This window comes from Aspergillus melleus, assembly GCF_016097325.1.
Source record: "Aspergillus melleus strain CBS 546.65 chromosome Unknown contig3, whole genome shotgun sequence".
NCBI classification, from domain to species: domain Eukaryota; kingdom Fungi; phylum Ascomycota; class Eurotiomycetes; order Eurotiales; family Aspergillaceae; genus Aspergillus; species Aspergillus melleus.
This window is the reverse complement of record NW_025763372.1, coordinates 823,040-842,527: the sequence shown is the minus strand read 5'-3', so window position 1 is coordinate 842,527 and position 19,488 is coordinate 823,040. Positions and strand designations below refer to the sequence as shown.

At 51.9% G+C, this 19,488-nt stretch overlaps 9 protein-coding genes across 10 annotated transcripts; 4 read left to right on the top strand and 5 right to left on the bottom strand.

Annotated features, from left to right (window-relative positions):
* Positions 1-381: 381 nt before the first annotated feature.
* Positions 382-951, top strand: TSR2 (pre-rRNA-processing TSR2 family protein; the record flags this gene model as incomplete). The annotated part of the gene is made up of 1 exon (XM_046086992.1): positions 382-951. The coding sequence occupies one exon, from the start codon at positions 382-384 to the stop codon at positions 949-951; it is 570 nt and encodes a 189-aa protein (XP_045942958.1).
* A 514-nt stretch (positions 952-1,465) lies between these two features.
* On the bottom strand, positions 1,466-3,676 carry SUP35 (translation termination factor GTPase eRF3; the record flags this gene model as incomplete). Its single annotated transcript, XM_046086991.1, has 2 exons — positions 1,466-1,522; positions 1,583-3,676. The coding sequence occupies 2 exons, from the start codon at positions 3,674-3,676 to the stop codon at positions 1,466-1,468; spliced, it is 2,151 nt and encodes a 716-aa protein (XP_045942957.1).
* Positions 1,502-6,630, top strand: YRB30 (RanGTP-binding protein). Its single transcript, XM_046086990.1, has 6 exons — positions 1,502-4,210; positions 4,265-4,296; positions 4,354-4,411; positions 4,494-4,562; positions 4,634-4,668; positions 4,724-6,630. Exons 1-6 carry the CDS (start codon positions 4,190-4,192, stop codon positions 6,444-6,446), a joined length of 1,938 nt encoding a protein of 645 aa, XP_045942956.1. The 5' UTR covers positions 1,502-4,189; the 3' UTR covers positions 6,447-6,630.
* LDX57_005309 (BSD domain-containing protein) lies at positions 6,617-8,483 on the bottom strand. The gene is made up of 2 exons (XM_046086989.1): positions 7,344-8,483; positions 6,617-7,271 (listed from the first exon to the last, which is right to left on the bottom strand). Exons 1-2 carry the CDS (start codon positions 8,305-8,307, stop codon positions 6,976-6,978), a joined length of 1,260 nt encoding a protein of 419 aa, XP_045942955.1. The 5' UTR covers positions 8,308-8,483; the 3' UTR covers positions 6,617-6,975.
* A 6-nt stretch (positions 8,484-8,489) lies between these two features.
* On the bottom strand, positions 8,490-10,810 carry LDX57_005308 (uncharacterized protein). The gene has a single exon (XM_046086988.1). The coding sequence runs from the start codon at positions 10,577-10,579 to the stop codon at positions 8,555-8,557; it is 2,025 nt and encodes a 674-aa protein (XP_045942954.1). The 5' UTR covers positions 10,580-10,810; the 3' UTR covers positions 8,490-8,554.
* LDX57_005307 (putative DNA repair protein Rad4) lies at positions 10,811-14,197 on the bottom strand. Its single transcript, XM_046086987.1, has 4 exons — positions 13,398-14,197; positions 13,132-13,335; positions 12,723-13,080; positions 10,811-12,671 (listed from the first exon to the last, which is right to left on the bottom strand). Exons 1-4 carry the CDS (start codon positions 13,965-13,967, stop codon positions 10,897-10,899), a joined length of 2,907 nt encoding a protein of 968 aa, XP_045942953.1. The 5' UTR covers positions 13,968-14,197; the 3' UTR covers positions 10,811-10,896.
* A 148-nt stretch (positions 14,198-14,345) lies between these two features.
* On the top strand, positions 14,346-16,328 carry PDA1_2. 2 transcript variants are annotated; one of them, XM_046086985.1, is made up of 3 exons: positions 14,346-14,956; positions 15,024-15,157; positions 15,214-16,328. In XM_046086985.1, the coding sequence occupies exons 1-3, from the start codon at positions 14,843-14,845 to the stop codon at positions 16,229-16,231; spliced, it is 1,266 nt and encodes a 421-aa protein (XP_045942951.1). In that variant the 5' UTR covers positions 14,346-14,842; the 3' UTR covers positions 16,232-16,328. The 2 variants fall into 2 exon arrangements, with proteins under 2 accessions (XP_045942951.1, XP_045942952.1); XM_046086986.1 differs by having other exon boundaries at positions 14,346-15,668; positions 15,726-16,328.
* Positions 16,329-16,540: 212 nt separating this feature from the next.
* LDX57_005305 (thiamine-binding protein) lies at positions 16,541-17,137 on the top strand (the record flags this gene model as incomplete). The annotated part of the gene is made up of 4 exons (XM_046086984.1): positions 16,541-16,609; positions 16,667-16,772; positions 16,879-16,981; positions 17,074-17,137. 4 exons carry the CDS (start codon positions 16,541-16,543, stop codon positions 17,135-17,137), a joined length of 342 nt encoding a protein of 113 aa, XP_045942950.1.
* Positions 17,138-17,692: 555 nt separating this feature from the next.
* LDX57_005304 (cutinase family protein) lies at positions 17,693-18,518 on the bottom strand (the record flags this gene model as incomplete). Its single annotated transcript, XM_046086983.1, has 4 exons — positions 17,693-17,954; positions 18,025-18,239; positions 18,297-18,388; positions 18,443-18,518. The coding sequence occupies 4 exons, from the start codon at positions 18,516-18,518 to the stop codon at positions 17,693-17,695; spliced, it is 645 nt and encodes a 214-aa protein (XP_045942949.1).
* Between the last annotated feature and the right edge of the window lie 970 nt (positions 18,519-19,488).

Here is a 19,488-nt window from a genome sequence, read left to right as displayed (position 1 = left end):
ATATCTAATCTCCCATCGATAAGCAAGTCGATCTCGGAGCATCGAGTTAAAAAAAAAAAAATTCAGATCAAATCAACCTCCAAGGTCCACGCATCCTCTTCTTCGCAATTGGTCTTGTTCCCCTTTCTTATTTAAACCTATATCATTACTACGATAGCGCTTCGTATAAGCCCCGAATTGATCCAGACTATTCAACCGGTTCCTCCACACACAAAAGGAACGAAAACCCCGACCGAATCTGAAAGAGATCAGAATTGACCCCGCCAATCCAACGCATCCCGAGCGAACGAGCGAGTCAAGCAAGAAACTTTCACCTTGCTTCACCAATAGCCACCTACTATCTACCTACCTAAATCTATTCAACAACACAAACCCGCCAAAATGACCGACCAACAACCCCCTCAACCCACCTCCGCATCCACCTACCTCGACATGGGCATCACATTGGCCGTAAACAACTGGCCAGCCATGAACCTCGCAGTCCAATCGAACTGGGGCGGTCCGACATCAGCCGACAAGCGAGACTGGCTCTGCGGCGCGATCTCCGAGATGCTCGCGGAGCGACCCGAGACGGACGCCCTAGATCTCGAAGACGTGCTGGAGCAGGTGATGAACGACGAGTTCGACGTGGTGGTGGACGACGAGAGCGCGGTTCCCGTGGCGGCCCAGATCATAGAGTTCAGGGACCAGACGGCGCGCGGCGAGTTCGGCGTCATTCAGGAGATGTGGGAGACGTGGCAGCAGAAGATCGCGGCGAAGGGGGGTGCGGCGAATGCGGTGGAGGGGTTTAAGAGGGGGGAGGATCAGGGGAGTGATGATGATGACGATGACGATGAGGACGATGAGCATATGGGTGATGCGCCGGCGTTGGTGAGCGCTCCGAGGGAGAGGGTCGAGCCGGAGATTGATGAGGATGGGTTTACGAAGGTGGTTGGGAAGAAGAAGCGGTGATTGAGTTCTGTTACCTGCTCGCCCTCTCTCGCGCGCTCTTTCTCTCCTTGTTTTCCATGTCTGTCTAGCTTTGGGCAACCTGGGAGAAGCTAAAAAGTTGGGATTTTAGATCCTGTCTCAGGAGTCGGTATAGACATTTGACTGCATGTATGGATACCTATTCTTTAAGACTTCTGTTCCTTACGAACCTCATGATTGATGTACCAGGAGTTTATATGCCAGTTTAATCTATACAGGCAGTGTAAGGCTTTTGAATGTGAGAACCAATCACTTTTTAATTCCAAGCAGAAGTAAGCGAAAGCAAGGACTGATATCTATACGAAAAGCAAGCGTAAAACAAAAGAGAATTCATCATCGTCAACCAAGGCAGGGTTAGTCCTGAGATATCATTACCCAGCCTCTGCCCACCCATCCCTTCCTGTCCACAGCTGCAACGTGAACTCTCCGCAAGATGGTTCAAAATAGTAGATTCATGGTATCGAAAATGCCAAAGGGCTTTCTAATTCATGCACGTTTATTTGTCTTCGTTCATAATGAGCTTGGTGATCATACCGATGGCAACGGTTTGTCCCTAATAGTTATGTGTTAGCCTCGTAATTCTAAAAGAAAACACCCGGAAGAGTAGGCTTACCTGGTCACGAAGAGTGAATCGTCCCATCTGGTTGTAGTCCTCAAAGCGCTCAACACACACGGCACCAGCGGTACTGGTGACATCGAGACGAGCAATGATGGTCTGACCCTTGCTGGCGAACGGAGGGGGACGCTTGCTCTTACGTCCGGTACCGGGCTCACACTTGTGCAGGAGGGCGCCGAAGGTAACCTCTTCAACGGCAGAGTGCACGTGCATAACGCAGTTGTAACCGGCAGTAAGGATACTCTTCAGGTCAAGGATACGGATCTTGGCTTCAAAGCTGGACACGGTGTGCACCAGACGCTTAGGCGAGCACAGCACGAATCCAGGAAGGATATCTTCTTCTTCCACGCCACGGAGACGCATGCGGACCTGGTCACCGCAGGTAGCGGTAGGAATCTCATCCTCGGTTTCGCCGTAAAGAGCCGCAATCTGGATCTCCGTGCGGTTCGGCATCATGATACAGTTCGCGTTCTTCTTGATAACACCGGACTCGATACGGCCCTCAACCATGGTACCCATATCACGGTACTTCGCCGTGATCGGCATCATGAAGGGTGCGTTGATCTTACGCTCGGGCATCTTCATGTTTGTCAAGTATTCGATGAGCGAGGGGCCATCGTACCAGGGCGCGAGCTCCTTCGAAACACGGTCCTTGATACCGAGGGTTCGCTGGGCGGAGATGGGCATGAAGGTAAGGTCGTCCTTCTTGTAGCCGAGAGCCTCAAGGAATTTAGACACCTTGACTGTGCACTCATCGAAACGAGCCTTGCTCCACTCGACAGTAGGGTCGTCCATCTTGTTGACAGCAACGACCAGCTTCTTAACACCCGTGTTGCGCGCAAGCAAAGCGTGCTCACGGGTCTGACCACCCTTTTCGAAACCCGTCTCGTACTCACCCTTACGGGCCGAGATAACAAGCACACCGACGTCGGCCTGCGAAGCACCACCGATCATGTGGTGAACGTAAGACTTGTGTCCGGGGGCGTCCAGAATAGAGAAGTGTCGCTCAATGGTTCCCTCGGGCGACGGCACGTCGACCTTGAAGTGAGCACGACCAACCTCGACAGTCTTGCCCTTAGCACGTTCCTCATTGGTAAGATCCAGGGCCCATGAAAGGTACCAGGTCTCACGACCGGCTTCCTTGGCATCCCTCTTGTACTTGTCCAGAGTGCGCTCATCCACCATACCGGTGACATAGAGGATGGATCCACCCAGAGTAGACTTTCCAGCGTCAACGTGTCCGATGAACACAATGTTCACGTGCTCCTTCTTTTCACCGTAGATTTCCTTCAATGTCGACTCATCCACATCGGCCTGCTGCTCCATCGCGACGGCGTTCGCGTCACGGGCAGCCTTTGCGGCCTCACCTCGCGACGGGCTCGACCGACCAGGGCTGGAGCGGCCCGAAGGCGTGGGAGAGGATTTGCCGCTAGCCTTCTGTTCCGCCTTCTTCTCGGTCTTATCAATCGCCTTGCTGGCGGTCACCTTGTTGGCAGCGGTGGCAGCCTGGGGACCCTTGGAGTCACCAGGAGTAGCGGCCCCCGAGGAAGGAGTGTTCGAGGAAGGAGCGGGAGAGGGGGTGCCGATCGAGAGGACCTTCGTCTTGGGGGCGGCGGGGGAGTTGCTGGCACCGCCGATCGACAGAACCTTGGCCTTGGGAGGAGCAGCGGCGGGGGCGGCGGCGGGCTTGGGAGCGGGTTGGGCAGGCTGGGTGTTCACGGGGGCCTTTGGCTGAGGAGCGGCCGGGGCAGCCTGGCGAGGCTGCTGTTGATTGAAACCGGGGTATTGCTGGTAAGCACCGGGTTGCTGACCGTAGGCACCGTATTGGCCATAGGCTTGCTGCTGGTCATAGCCCTGGTATTGGCCGTAGGCCTGCTGGCCGTACTGCTGGCCGTATTGGGGGAAACCGCCATACCCGCCGTAGGACTGGCCGGGGACGAAAGTAGCGGCACCAGGCTGGAAGGAAGCAGCGCCGGGGTGGAAGGTAGGCGCTTGAGCCTGAGGGCGATATTGTGCGTTCTGATTCAGGTTAACGCCCTCGGTCTGTCTGGAGAGTTCATCCTCCCACGAGTCAGGAGTCTGGTCGGCCATGTTGTAAGAGAAACACGTAAGCACGCGAACAAAGCAGGACAACTAATGAAGGACGAGGGCCAAAGGAAAGAAAGAGGGAAGGAGGAGAGAAATAAAGAACAGGCCGGCTTGAAAGTCGGCGGCGGAGGGGCGCTTCGATTCTTTGCGCCTGATTTTGCACCCGCTGACTCAGCCCTTCCCCGCCTTGGGCGTCTGTGGCGTCTCGGGCGGCTGACCCTCCTTTTTGCACTGTTTGCTTGTCATGCAGCGGCGCTTTTTGTCTGTCCTGTATCTACAAGACCGCAGTAAACAGTCCATCTCTCTTTCTCTTTGTCTCTTCCAGCTTGGATTGCGGCGAGTGCACAACCTCCGGGACTCAATTTCATCGTCTCTTGCACATGGGCTTCTTCTGCGTCCGCCAGCCACGGTGGGTGGCACGTTATCGATAAGAATCAGGCACCGCACTGTTTCAGCGCACTCGGATTCTCTGCTCTTCTGCTGCCCAAACATCCTGGTATTGATTGCGGTGGCAAGATGGATGCCTTTCTAGCCCGAGTATGAGTCCTGTCTCCCAACGTCAAAGAATGATGTCACTAACGGCCGGTATAGCTGACCCAGCAGGCAACGAATTATGCCATCCGGTAAACCCCACCAATTCCAGTATGTGACAGTCAGGATTTTAAGCTGAACGTATCTAGCTCGGGAATTGCTATAACCGCCAAGTATGCTATCAGCCAATCTGGACGTTTATTGAAAGTAGGCAGACCCTTGTTGTATTCCCTGTATCTCTGGCGGAGTTTGGAGCAAGCACGGCTGACCATTGCGCTATGTCGAATAGAATGTGGACAACAGCGAGGAGAAAGATGAGTTGCACACTTTGCAGCAGCGACTTGAGAGCAAGATTCAGGTAGGTCTTATGCTGCTTGCTTTTGAATTGTTTGCAGTTGAATATCCCTAGTGTGCTAACCCGAATGAAAGGTCATTTCCCCCGCCATTGACATGATCGAGCTGATGTAAGTAATCGGATATGATGATATCATCAAAACAAGGCTTGCTGACCTTCTCTAGTGCTGCGCGTGGAAACACATCTCTAGAATCTGCTGTATCACTTACCAAAGCTTTACGATGGGACATCCAAGCCCTTGGCCAACGGTTGGCGAATGCGGCTGCATCCGAAGAACAATTCCGAAAAGGAAGCAAGTCTACCGCCAGTCGCACCCAAAACGATGCGGAGATCAAACTCATTATCAAGGATATCAGGAAGCTCCTGATACGAATTGAGGATGCAGTGCCGCTCATGAATTTGGCTATCACCACCTCTGGGGCTAAGCTATCAACTAACCTACCATCATCCATCTCGCCGTCCAGACTACTACAAGCTAGCACTTTCCTTACTGCTGGTGACACGCAGTATTCAATGTCTCCTTCACAGGCCGTTCAGATCGGGCCCACCTTCACGCTGTCAGTGTACATGCTTTATGCGAGTCATCTTCGACCTCATGACGAAGAGGGGATTCGTGAAACGACCTGGAAGGAGGTCATGCACAAAGCCCGCCTAAAGCTCCGACGAGTGCCTATGGATTTGGCCACCAACCCACAGGCCGCACAAAAACGTCTTCTATACCCCGCCGAGGCCAGGATAGATGAATTCGCCTATCAGTTACTCATAATCGAAGACTTGGACGACGGACGAGTTCACACGTTCGATGACGACGAGCCTCGCCCAGAGAGCTACGAAGACGTCAGGTCTGCCGGAATCCGAGAAATACTTCCTATCCACCAAATATCCAAGATATTCTATGCCGACACGGGAAAGATCTTGAATATCAGCACGGAAGGCGAAACGAACAACCCCGTGTTACTTCTAAAGCGGGACGTCAACGCTATCCCTCCCCGACGGATGGTGGAGCGCGAAGAGACCGCCTACGGCGCTCCTTCTGATGACTCCGATACCGAAGAAGGAGATGAGGATCAAGCGCAACTAGACGCCCAATTAAATGGAGCATCTGCCCCTTCCATGAACGCCAGCTTCCACGAGACCTCTGTGCCCGATGAATGGCGATTACCCAAGGATCTCGACCCCGAATGGATCGCCTTCGAAGTATACAACGAAGACGAATCATCCGACGACGATTCCGATGATGAAACTCCCAGAACGCCCGCCAAAGAGTCATCAACCACTCTCGACCCGGAAATGATGGCCAAACTCTCCCTCGACCCCAGCAGCGGCAAATCAAGTCCCCAACACCAAGGCATCTCCCGCCCTTCCTCCTCGTCCCAAAACATCGCCACAGCCACTGTCTCTAACCCCCACTTCAACAACATCCGCACCTCCCTCTCCCTCCTCGAGACCCTCCTCCGCCTGATGTCCCTGCAGCAATTCCAACAGCAATCGCACCTCTCCATCAGCGACGAACTCCTGAACTTCTTCCTCGAAGAGTCCGCAACCACCGGCGCTGGCGGCGACGAACAACACCGACAACGTCTTCGCGCTGACGCCCGTCGCAGAGTCGGCTGGGACCCCTATGATGAAAGCCCCCTCAAACGACGCGGCGAGGACTACCAGTACACCTGGGCCCCGGATGGCACGCCGACGGGATACCCGCGCGATGGACCTGATTATCCCTACTCGCCTAGTGACCGTATGCGGGGGTTCCATCTCCGCTCTAGGGAGAATACGCCGGAGACGCCGTTGCGGTCGCGACGCTCTACTCCGGCGCGGCCGGATGTGCGTCAGCCGAGTTCGCTGCGTAGTTCGTCGGTTCGTGCAGAGGAAGCGGAGGACCGGTGATTGCTGGCGTGCTACCGGCTTGCTAAGGACACTGGGTGGAATGAACACAAAAGCATAGATTTTAATGGACGTGTCATGAATGAAGTTATGTGCGCGCACGCATCTCAATAGAAACAGGTGAGTTTGTAAGTTATGCGACGAATTAGCGGTATCGTTAAATGATTCAAATTAGAGTATGTTCATGATTGTAGTTAGACTCAATTTCAAATCAGATGACTATCATCACAAAGGAAGACACGACCAGATACACGCAATCACTCGATATCAATGAAGGAACATTCACTCGCTAGAGAACAAATATAAAGAAAAGTAGAGAGGAATCCCCATCACGCCGAAAATAAGAACAAAAGACAAATCTAGCGCCGTAGAACACCACTCCGTATAACGTCACCCCATCACGTCCAGTTGGATCTTCTCTTGGACCAGCCAGCGGTCAAAGGGAATAGTCCACATGGCACCTGTTCACAAATGGCCTGGGTAAATCGATCATTTGCTCTATATGCCGCATTCACAAAGTCAATTAACCCCTTTACTCCCAGTCCTCGTCACTGTCGTCGTCCTTGGATTTGTCCTTGGGGCTCGCGGGGGTTCGGCTGGTGGCACCGCTGACGACATCATAGCTGGATTCGCTGTCTGCCTGGGATTGCTGGTCGTTGGAGCGGCGGGGCTCGTTGGGTTTCAGAAGGCTGTTCTTCTCAGTGGCGGGAGCCGAGCTCTGAGCTTCGGTGGGCTTGGTGGGTTTGCCTTGGGGAGTCGCAGGCGAGTCGGTATCGTCGTCAGAGTCGTCATCCCACGCAACCTCCTCTTCTTCGTTCACATTGGCACCTATAGAATTACGGTTAGCTATTGGATTCCACGGCAAGATTAAAACCCGCAAGAAGTGAGGAAGAAACTTACCCTTAAGGAGTTCCTTGCGCTTCTGCTCCTCGGTCTCAATCACCAGACGAAGGAAATAGTACCGGGACCAGAACGTCGCATACTCCACCTGCTCTGGCACAAGCTTCTCCATGGCAGCCCTGAGCTCAGGGTACTTCTCGAGGTCGGCCGCAATGGCGCTAGTCTTGGTGTCCACGTTGAACTCCTTCTGGAATGCAGGCCACTCATCACTGACCGGGTCCTTGGTGAAGCTGTCCAGGTTGGAGTGGATGACATGCAGCTGGGCCTCGAACCGCGTAGCATGAATAACCCGCTTGCCCTCCGAGTCCTTACTCTCGAACAAGACCTTGTTGGAATCCGTACCCGGCGGCACAATGCTCACTGCATCCCGCAGCCTCTGGCCGATATTCTGTCCAAACCGCAAGATGGCTTCGTCGGCTGCCTCCTCCGCCTTCTCGAGCTCCTTCAACCGTCGGCCTGCTTCGGCTTTGAAGCGGGATAGGAACCCCTCGCCCGCGTTTGCGTTTGCGCCCGCACCATCCACGCTCTTCTCGCTGGTCTCTCCTCCTTCCACGGCCGGGCCCTCTCCCGCGCGGGACGCAGTAGGCGTAGCGGCCTCATCCGTCGTCTTCTCGGCGTTTCCTGTACCAGCGAAGGGTGTGCTCAGGGACAGCCCACGCGTACGTCCGACGATAGTCTCCCTTAGGTCCGAGAAGCCCTTGACCGCCTCTTCGCTGGCAGCGGCATACTCCTGTCTAGCGCCTTCGTAGTAGCTCTCGCCCTGTTTGCGAACGTTGTCCCATAATCCTCCGATGCGGGCACCCCAGGGGCTGGCGGAGAATGCGCGGAAGGTTTCCTGCAGCTCGGTGTTCAGGTCGACGTTGGGTCGGTCGGCGGGGGTCGACTGGTCCTTGGAGTCTTCTTTTTTGGAGGCATCGTTGGAGGTGAAGATCTCCTCCTGGATGTGGTCATATGCTATATCCATGATTTGTGGGGGCAAACTATGACGTTGCGGTCGGGGAGCTTGGAATTCGAGGTAAAGAAGCAGGGGGACGTGAAGAATGACGGAGGGACCGTCAGCGTTGCTTGATTCTCCGCTTCCGTTCCCGGGGCTACGACGGCCCGAAGCCCCGCCGATCTACACGTTGCTTATCATTATAAATCCTGCAAATGGTATCATATTATCTGTCTATGTCTGGCTTATATAGTCATAAAATCTAGCAGAGGTATCATCATGTATCTGGCATTTCGTACGGTTCTCCCACACTGTCTTGACTGCCTAGCCAAAACCCTGGCATAGGCACGCTCTCCATCACGCTGGAGGTGAGGATCTGGCCCTCTGACAATATGCCTCCCTGATATGAATCGTGCTTTCGGCTTTTCCCTCGGGGAAGCTTATCAGCTGGTTGCGAGGATTCGACCTGTACCACCGAGTCCTGGAGCCTGGATTTCAAGCACTTTTCCCTACTGTGCGCACTGCCATCTTCCTGTCGGGCAATGGGTGAAGATTCGGGAACGATCTCGGTCGGAATTTTATCTGCGTCTTGAGACTGAGTTTGTGATTGAGTCTGGGTTTGGGTTTGAGTCGGCGTCTGTGTTTGTGTAGAAGATATACAGTTATCGGGGTCCGAAAGTAATCGCGGCTTCTTCACAGGCGTCCGCAGTTGACTTGATTCGTTTGGGAAAAGTTCAGCCAATTTCTGTGTGTTCAAAGTAGGTATCGGTTCGAGCGGAAACTGGGTGGCAGGTTGCACTCTTTGGTAGTAGACAGATGCATCGGACGTCAAGTTGTTCTCCGAATTTAGTAGACCCGAGTCTGTTTCCTGTCCGAAAGGAGGGACGGGCGGGGGCGGGAGGTATTGTGAATCGTCATTTTCCAGATCGTCATCTTCCCTGCTCTCGTTGGGCACAAGATCAACAGACTGTCGTTTCGTGGGAGTCCCAAGTGGGCTGGACAGACTGTCTTGGAAATCGCCGTAGTCGGATTCAGCGTCCGTTTCATATACCACAGTGCGCTGTGTGGTCGAAGGGGGTTTATTCGTTTCATCGTTTCCAAGGTCATCCCTCTCGGGAGGTTGCTCATTTGTAGGATTGGGTTGTGTGTCGAAAACATTAACGATAGGGTTTTCGGGTATAGCGTGTTTCTGTGATAGCGGTGAATCCGGCATCATGAGTGGCGGCGTGTCGTGAAACGGTGAAGGATTGCGGTCTGCATCAAGAATGTCCCCCTCTTCGTTATGTTCGTGCTTCGGTGATTCCTCTTTTATAGGCATCTCAGCGGCCAATAAAGGTGGCCTTTTCAACGGAGAGCGGGTTGCACTGCGAAATTGCGACGAAGAGATGATAGCGAGTCCGGGGCTTTCGGGTGATTGTGAGGAGGGTATTTCAGACCTCCGCGGTTTCTGTGGAGTGACTGGTTGCTTCGACAACCTCTCATCTTTCCGATATGCCACAGCTTCCGAACTCTCATTTAACTCGTCATGGTTTGGCTTTCTTCTCTTCAGTTCGCTTGAATATTCCTGCCCAAGACCGGGGCCCAGTCGTGCGTCTTCCGAAGCAGGCGTCGGCTTCCTGTCAGGTTTCTGCTCATCCTGCTTCTTGGGCGTTTGATACGTATACTCCAGCTTCACTTCATCATCCGGCTCGATCTTCAGGTAACGGCGCACATAATCCATTTGCGTAAGAGTCTTATGCCGTTCTTTCGACTGCGGCTGCTTGCTTTTCTTCTTCCCCCTAACGCCATCGTCACTCTTTCTTCGATTCCGGTCGACATCCCGACCACTTATGTTTGCAGAATCGCTCTTCCTCCGCTTCTTGTTGCTCCCTGTGTCTGTGTCGAATCTAACGCCCCGGCTTCGTCTCTTTTCCGAATTCGAAGGTCTATATTCGGCATCGTGACCGGAGTCGTCGTCTAACTCAACTACCTCGTGAGTCTTCCGCGCATGGCTTCGCTGTCCATGGTCCTCGATATAGTCAAGATCGTCGCTGGATGGGATGTTCTGCGACACGGGAGTCACGAAGTCGATCTGGGTGAGGGTCGGTTGGTCCTGTTCACTGGGCCCTGTGTCCCTTCTGGACGATCGGAATGTCGAGTTGGACGATGCTGGGGTTCCATTGCTGCTTCTCCTCGAGAGAAGGCTAGTTCGTTTTGATTTGTCCGACACCGTTGAGGAGCGTCCTGTCGCAGGCTTGTCTGGCGTGCGGAATCGTTCCGGATTGGGTCTGGACGTTGCACCGGCTCTGTCCCCTCGCCTCATCGCGGTTCTAGATGGAGAAAAGCATGTGGAAGTTCGTAAGAAGCCATGGGATTCGCAAGAGTGGCAAAGATGGGGGGCTTTCGTTGCTTACTGATGCCTGGATTAGGCAAAGGCGCGTCGACGCGTCGAACCATGACATACCCCGTGGTCCGTGCGCGCCTATTTAACCTTTACGGTTAGTTGTGATGCCTGAATTTCAGGGCTAGGGTTCCATCCATCTACCAATACTAATGATGCTTCTATTTTGTTTGTTTGACCAACTTATCCCCTGGAAAAAATTAAATATACACAAAAACTCTATCACACAGGCCCAAAGGCTAATCTGACATTAGCCACTCGGGGATAGCATCTTCATCTTCAGGATCCTCAGATAGCAACGACCCTTCATCGTTACTCCCTGCTTCACTTTCCGGAGGTTCCAGAGATGGGATTCGTGACTCCGGCTGTGAGGGCGCTCGTGATAGGATTTCCACACTGGCAGATTTGGAATCTGCTCCGGTAGATGATTCGACCGTGATCGGTGCCTCCAAAGAGCCTTGGTTGGCTTGAACATTCTCCGAAGGGCCTGCCTCTGTGTTGAGTTTGGATTGGGATACGTTGGTTGCCGAACCAAATTTATTTTCAGCAACGCTCAGATCGCTTCCTTTCTCGATGTCATCATTCGGCATAACAACAAGAGTGTAGCGCGAGCGGTCTGCTGTATTCCGATCTGTATAATTGGGCTTTATATCTGGTTGGGGCAGAGGGACTGTAGTGCTGTCATCTTCTTCGGGCATAAATCCTCCACCAGCTGTGTCGTCGGCATCTGATGGGTACCCCGAAACATGCTCTGCTGTTTGGACTTGTGTAGCATATTTCCCAATGTTTGTCCCAGCATGAGGAGACGCATCTGCTTGATCTGGCTCCGGTATGAAACCGCCTCCGTAATCTTCCGCGTCCCCAAAGTGATCACCACCATTCATACTATCGCTTCCTTCATTATCGGCTTCTTCTCCTTCGATGGCATATCCCTTGACTCTTTCCGAAATGCGCAACTTGAGCAGGAAGTGTTTCCAAAGTCGGAGAGATTCGGCAGACTTCTCCTCCAATAGAGCCTGCTCCTTCTCATTCTCCAGTGCTCGAATAACTTCCTCGAGTGCTTCATGATATTCGATGGCGATAACGACCCCTTGGAATACGGCAGTGCCGTGGCGACCTTTGAAATCAAAACCTGTAACGGCATCTGCGTAGTCAATGCCGAGAATTTTGGCAGCCCGCGCGGCGTCGGAATGAACGACATGAGCTCCCCCTGGCGGCACCATTGTCGGCACGTATACATCTAGGTTCCCATAAACATTCTTTGGTATTTTGCCCTGGACGACTGGTGGTGGCTTGTATAGCTCCGTTTGAGACAGGGAATATAGGGGGGTTTCCATGGCTGTTTCAGAGTCTTCATCATCAATAAAGGCAGCTCTGCTGGCCGGGACGCGTTTCATAGGTTGCTGCCCTACTTTAATATCTCGTCCTAAACGGTACCATTTATCCGCACTGCGGAGAGAATGAACATCAGAACGTCGATAGACAGGCTCCAGCTTTTCTTGCTTCGAGCCTGATTTGCCCAAACTAACTTGGCCAATAGCACGTTTGGGAAATACAACTTCGTTGCGACGTAAATGTCGCTCCAGAGCATAGATTGGGTGATCTTTGAAATCCAACACATTCCGGGGCATAGGCTCAGCGGCTGTTTTGGCCGTCAGTTCGCTGATTTCGATTTCATCGCGGTCTTCAAGGAACGGTTTCTCGTAGAAGTCCAACACTCTCTGCCACCATCTCTCGCCGTTCTTCGTGGATTCGACTCGGAGTTTGCGCGTTTTGGCATTGAATGCTTTCGCATAACGGCGAGTGACATCTCGCGCTGAAGCGTCTTCCTCGAAGGCAACCACGTAGCTCATACAGTTATACGGATCGCTTGATGGAGGCTCAAACTTGAAGGACTTTGCAAGGGACTTTGTCACCAGGGGATCGACGGGAATCCATTTTTGAACCGCTTCGTTAAATGCTTCGACCCAGAAAACAGGATATGATGATTCTCGATGGGTGGTTGGTCGGGGACCTTGAAAGGTCAGATACCGCGGTATTTCCGACATCGAAGTAGGGTACTTACTAGTAGCAGTCGGCTTTGAGGGGCGAGATGGTTTGAACTGTGGGCGACCAAGTCTTCGTGTTCTAGATTGTGGAATTGGAGAGCCCTGAGATCTTGTTTGTTCGTCGGTGGATGTATCGGGATTGTCTGATGAGATGACAATATATTGCGGTTTAGGCTTTGCTGGGGTCATATTTTTCGTTGTACCGGAGAATGGCAACGGTTGCAACGAGCAGACTAATCTTGCCTCAACAGCGGCGGAACGTAGCAAGGCACAAAAGAGTTGGGCACCGAAATCGCGGGACCCCTGCAATGTCTTGGCTTGCTTCTGAAAGTCCTCCTTTGACAATATAACTTCCGGGTCCACCATTATTTGCTCCTACCAAGTAGTCAGAGGAGAAACACTCGGAACCATGGAAGGACATAATACCACTCGCTTCTTCAAGGAGTCTGGGTCTTCGGCCCAGTGAGCACGCCTTAATCCCGGATAGGTCACTCTGAATCTCTTAAGAAAAGCATCACTAGCTTGATTCAACCCATCTATGAATGTTGTGGACCTTGTGCTCTGCGGCTTATCTTCTGGGGGGTTCAATAAAGAGATAATATTTCTCGACAACATTCGTTTAAGAGCTTTCTGGTGGACTTGGTAAGCGGGACTTGCAGAAGACTGAAGTATCTGTAAAAGGCGTGACAAACCTGGACCTCTTCATCGTTGCACCACAAGTTACGTATTTGAATATGGCGCATAAGACAGAGCAAATGGACTTTATGGATGTCCAGTCTCAAGTTTCTCTCGGCCGCAGTGATAGGCTTTCGCCTTGGTGCTACTCTTCGCTTTTGGTCCTCGAGCTTGCCCAGTGTTATCTCCATGGGCCCGCTGTCTTCAGCAGCGGGAGTTGTACCGGCTGGAACAGTAGGAGCTTGTTGAAGATCAACTTCTTCCCACTCCATATCTGATTCATCAGATGTGGTAGAATCATACACCGTCTGCACCTGTCGGCCATATTGTTGGTCGGCACTATTTTGAGACTGTGCTGTTTGGTTTGTAACCTGTGAGGCACTTGCTATAGTTGGTTGCTCTTGCACCTTGCGCCTCTTAATTGGTCGTTCTTCTATTTGCGCCTGAGGATCCCGAGCTTCAGCCTCTGCCAGCATCTCCCGGTATACTTGAGGGATCTCATCATCGTTTGACCCGTCATGTTGCCGTGACTGGCGCCCGCGGGAGGGACCGCTCCTTCTAGAGCGAGAACGATTCGATCGGCGCATGTTGCCGGGAAATTGATTTCAGCAACATGAATGCCTGCCAGGTGTCTCCAAATGACGCGAGGTTCATGCGGGTGAGATCAGGGCTGCCGCACACCAGCTAGTATAGTATAAAATGAGCGTTCATTTAGTAGGATGCAACATATTTTCTAAAGTCACACAACAACTTGTGACCTTCAGGTAGGTTTAGTAGTCCGCACCGGGCATGAAGATATAGCGCGAACCGGGGGATCGGATCTATGTAGCAACTGGTTCAGCCCAGAGAGGCTCAGCCACTTCGAAAACATGCGTCATACCGGTTCGGAACAATATTCGGCCGCAGTGGCCGGGTCATTTCCGAAATAGGCAACAACGGCCTGAGGCTCAGCAGCCTTGCTCCTTCTTTGATGTATGTACCTTACTCCGGAGTACCACAGGAAAAGATTGCGATATGGCTCGCTGGATCAGTACCATTGCAGATGAAGCGTGTTCGTGGCTACACGTCCCATGCTACGGTAGATGATGTACTATGCCGCGTCGCGCTCAATACGCCCTGGAGCTAGGTACTGCTAGCATGAGCTCTTGACTGATTTCGCTGGCGGGACTACTCCGTACAGAGAGGTGTCCATTCTCGTGAAGGTCACTGGGTTGATGTTCCTGGCGATCACTACTACAGTGCAGTGACAGAGCATCTCTACTCCGTAGACATGCGCGGTGACTTGTTACGGTGGATCGGCCATTGCGTCATAACGACGTTATGCATTGTTGAACGCAGCAGCTCTCGGGGCTTTTACATGCCAACAAATCTTCAATTAACTGCTATATGCTACTGTCCTTCTCAATTCTGCTCAATCGCACTCATCAATTTTGAATAATTCTTGAGGAAGGCCAACCAGATCATGCTTTCGAGATCCTTTAGACGAGCGGGTGCCCTTTCCTGGGTGCGCTCGTCGCTACCCCGTCCTGGACGTCGCTGTATGGCGAGCGTCGCTAATCTGGACGATATCCCTACGGTACGTGGTGTTGTGGATATGCGTCCCAATGCTCCGATCACAGCACTGACGAAGCCCCGGTTTAAAGGAAGACGATCGGTCCTTCCGAGTCCCAATTTCAGAGGAAAGCTACTCGACATATAACTTTGACCCGCCGCCATACTATGTGGAGACAACGAAAAATGAACTCAAACAACTATTTCGGGATATGTCGATGATTAGGTTGGCTGGCAATCATTTCCGACGGACCAATCGAGCCCGACGCTGACGTATAACAGACGTATGGAGTTAACCGCCGACGGCCTATACAAGGAGAAAAAGATCCGAGGATTCTGCCATCTTTCCACCGGTCAGGAAGCGGTCGCCGTGGGCATCGAGCATGGAATCACCAGGAGTGACAAGTTAATTACGGCATACCGTTCCCATGGAAACACATTGATGCGTGGAGGGACCGTGGAGTCCATCCTTGGGGAGCTTCTCGGACGACGAGGCGGTATTTCGTATGGCAAGGGCGGCTCGATGCATATGTTCAGCGAGGGCTTTTTCGGTGGCAATGGAATTGTGGGAGCTCATGTTCCTGTTGGCGCTGGCATCGCATTGGCTCAGCAGTACAATGAAGCGAAAAATCTCACGATCGATCTATACGGTGATGGAGCTGCGAACCAGGGACAGGTCCACGAAACATTTAACATGGCTAAACTGTGGAATTTGCCTATCATCTTTGGCTGCGAAAGTGAGTTGGCTCAATCCATTCGGGGCCACCTCCTCGGTATGCTAACCACGTATCTAGATAACAAATATGGCATGGGCACTTCCGCTGACCGAGCATCCGCCATGACCGAGTACTACAAGCGGGGCCAATACATCCCAGGGCTGCAAATCGATGGAATGGATGTTCTTGCTGTTCTTTCCGCCATCAAACACGGGAAGAAGTTTGTCTTAGACGGAAACGGGCCTCTAGTATATGAATTTGTTACCTACCGCTACGCAGGACACTCCATGTCTGATCCAGGAACTGCCTACCGGAGTAGAGATGAACTCCAGTCTCAACGATCGAACGATCCTATTACCAATTTCCGGGACAGATTGATCGATTGGGGCGTATTTACTCACGAGGAAGCCAAATCCATCGACAAGGACGTGCGAGAGAAGATCAACAAGGCGAAGACCGAGGCTGAGAACATGCCCGAGCCCGAGCCCCGGATGGATATTTTATACGAGGACATTTACATGCGTGGGAGCGAGCCTCAACAAAGGCGTGGGCGGACTATTGATGAAACCTACTACCAGGGTTAAGGTAGCTTAGATACCACCATTAGTATCTAGTTGTCACATGTACATAGAGCTCGGGAAAGCGATGTCAACAAATAATAACTATTTAATTCAGCCACGTCCCCTCTTCAATCTCACATTGGTGGACATGTTCTTCGTAGATCTAGTTATGGTATATGCCAACGTCACCATGAAATATTGACTGTGTAACCCCTCCCCTCCATACATATAGACCTATCCCACAGATACAACTCGCACAACTAACCTCAACCATTTCACTTCACAAACTTCATCTACAAGGTCCAAACACAGACATTACAATCGCAAAACACCATGGAATCCACCACTACTCAACGCCTCGAGACCCCCACCCACTGCATTGCCGACTTCTCTCTAGTCCCAGTATGCCACAGCCGAAACAATCCCCTCATACTGACACCCACTAACATACGGGTCTAGATCGGCACCCAGAATACGTCCTACGCGCAGGAAATCGCGGACATTCAACGCCTGCTTCAGCGATGCGACCTGAAGCATCAAATGACCTGTACCGGGACGGCCGTTGGTAAGTTAGTTCGAATAAGACCTACCCTCGAAATAAACCTTCCATAGATACATTTAGCCCTAGCTAGCAACTTTTGAACCTACACATCTAACATACTAAACTACAGAGGGACCCTGGGACCAAGTCCTTCAGGTGATCGGCCACGCGCACCTGCTTGTTCATAAGCGTGGAGTTGCGCGTATCCAGACGGATTTGCGGGTGACTACTAGGTGAGCTTGCGAGTTTAGATAGTTTGGGAATGGCTATGTATCTTTGGAAGGGTCATAACGTAGCTGATTGTTTTCTTCTTTCACAAACACAGGACGGATAAGGATCAGCCGATGGAGAATGAGATTTTGTCTGTGGAGAGGATCCTCACGGCTTGAAGTTGGGTTGCATAGGGGTATGAGTTTGGTTATGGTTATGGTTGGTTTTGACGGACTGGGAGGTAGGCGTACTGCGAGGGACTCCTTTCGTGCCTAATTTGTGCATTGAGTAATTACTGTTGCTAAAAGCATAGGTCTATCAGAATGGTTTAATGAATGTGTGGTCTGTTTCATCTTGACTACTCAAGGGACAGAGGGTTGTAATATTGTTCGGCATATTCGTCATGTATGTAGGCCATTTACCAAAAATTAATTCAGGTGAATGATAGATTACTGTGCTAGCTCTTGATAGCAAAGCGATGGTTTAACTGCCTTTACTTTTGTATGCAGATCCCTATCTATCACCTAGCGTTTACATGTTGGAGGGTCTGTGATTCTGAATTGCCAAAGTCAAATAGGCCAGTGTTCAAGTTCTCATCTCATAGCTTCCTATGCTAGACCTTCCGTTTTCAGCCAACGAATCTCTTCCTTATATATACCCCTTCTGGCCACCGAAAGTATTTGACAGCAGGTATTTCCCCTTTCTTGACCAGACGAGCCATCTCCATACTGAACTCAAGTCTTCGACAACAGGAAGGTAACAGCACTGGGCACATTCGCCACGTAGGTGAAGTGTGCAGCCGTAATGATCAAGGTGCCCTCGCACACCAAGTCACCCAGGGCACAGTAGATCTTGGTCTTGCCGGTGTCAAAGTTGGGAATACGGCCATTGTCCTGCTTGTTGCGGGTGTCGCCGAAAAGGACCACACCCTTGATCTGGTTCTTGATGCTGTCCGAAAGACCGGAGATGGAGCCGTGCATGACGGCAGTTCCTTGGCTATTCATTAAACCGTCAGCAAGGTTTGACTGATGACTGGGTGGATGTGTATCAAATTATTGGGGCTTACCTGTAGCCACCAGCCAGAATCTTGGTGTTCGGGCACTTGGACGCTGCCAGCTGGAAAAGCTCGGTGGCCTCGTCAATTGCAGCCTGCGTGGTACCCTTGGAGAGGAAGTTCGACGCCAGGTCCGCAGTGTAGCGAGGAGCAACTCCTTGGCAGGCAACTTTGCCAATTCTTGCAAGTTTCAGAGCATCGCAGGTAGCTGGGCCGGTTGAGATGCCCTATCAAAGTCTTAGTGTTGAGTACAGTCTAAGGATGGCCACACCCATTTCGCTTACCAGGTAGCCAGGCTCGGTGGAAGCGCGAGCAAAGATGAAGGTAATATCCTTGCAGTCGCCGTTCCGCAGTTCATTCTCCCCAATTGGGGCAACTGTGCTTGTTAACCTGGAGCTCACTCCAGTGATTGCGGAATGAGATGACATACGTTGGCGAGCCTCGAGATCAATCGGGCTGGCTGCGGCAAGACCGGCCAAGATGGTTGCAAGGAATTGGAGCTTCATAATGTCGTCTGAGACAGAAGTCTGTAGAAGAGAAGGCTGGTCAAGAAAGTGGTTTTGATCTGCTGATTGTCCCTGCTGCTGAAGAAAAAAGCCGAGATTGAAGCGACGACATCCCCCTTCTTATAGGCATTCAACTCCCTTGGTTCCATATTCTCTTCTCTTCGGCAGTTGTAAAACCTTCACCTCTTCGGCTTCTCATCCCCTCTTGCCTGTGTGTCCCTCAATAGCTGCATTATGCATTGGATCGCAGTCGGAGGACTAAGAACTGGCAAGTCACCTTCCAAACCTAGTAAGTAGGCTTGGCTTTCCTGCCGGTAGTTGAAATTTGTAGGATTCAAACCGAGGCAGTCAGGTCCCCGAGAGCAAACGACGAGCTGGGCGCCCTCGATATACCTTCAAAGTCATCCAAATGACAATGGAACACCGCTTGGCAATATCACTTGGCGAGCGTGAGAGAGGGTTGCAGTTTCTGGGGAAACCCCTCCACCGTGCAGTGCAGAACTTGGCGAACGCCATTTAATATATTTGGTCTTTCCGTATTCGTTCCCGGAGAAAGCTCCGCGTGCCCTGAGAGTCTTGGGCCGAGGCAGCAGGAACAACGGGCAGCTTTGAATGGCTTTATCAAGTGTTGAAGTGGATTCTTTCCCCACGATGCTCGGTACTTGGATGGAAAATAGATTGCTCGCAGGGCTCTTTGCTTGTTGGCGCATATTAATGGCGCATTTGTGGTAGTATCGGAACGTTTTGGATGCGGAGAAGAGAGTCCACCTTGGAGACCGGCTGTTGACATCGCTTCTTCAGCCGATGTGCACGGACTGCTTGGTGGGATGGACTGAAGAGTGCGCACGCCTTGATTAATCCACAAACGCAACCTTCCATAGAGGAAAGAAGAACGAGGAGATTATAGAGAAAGCAAATCGACGCAGATATAGGAAACAGAAGCCTGTTGATCAGTCAAAGCAGTCTTTTC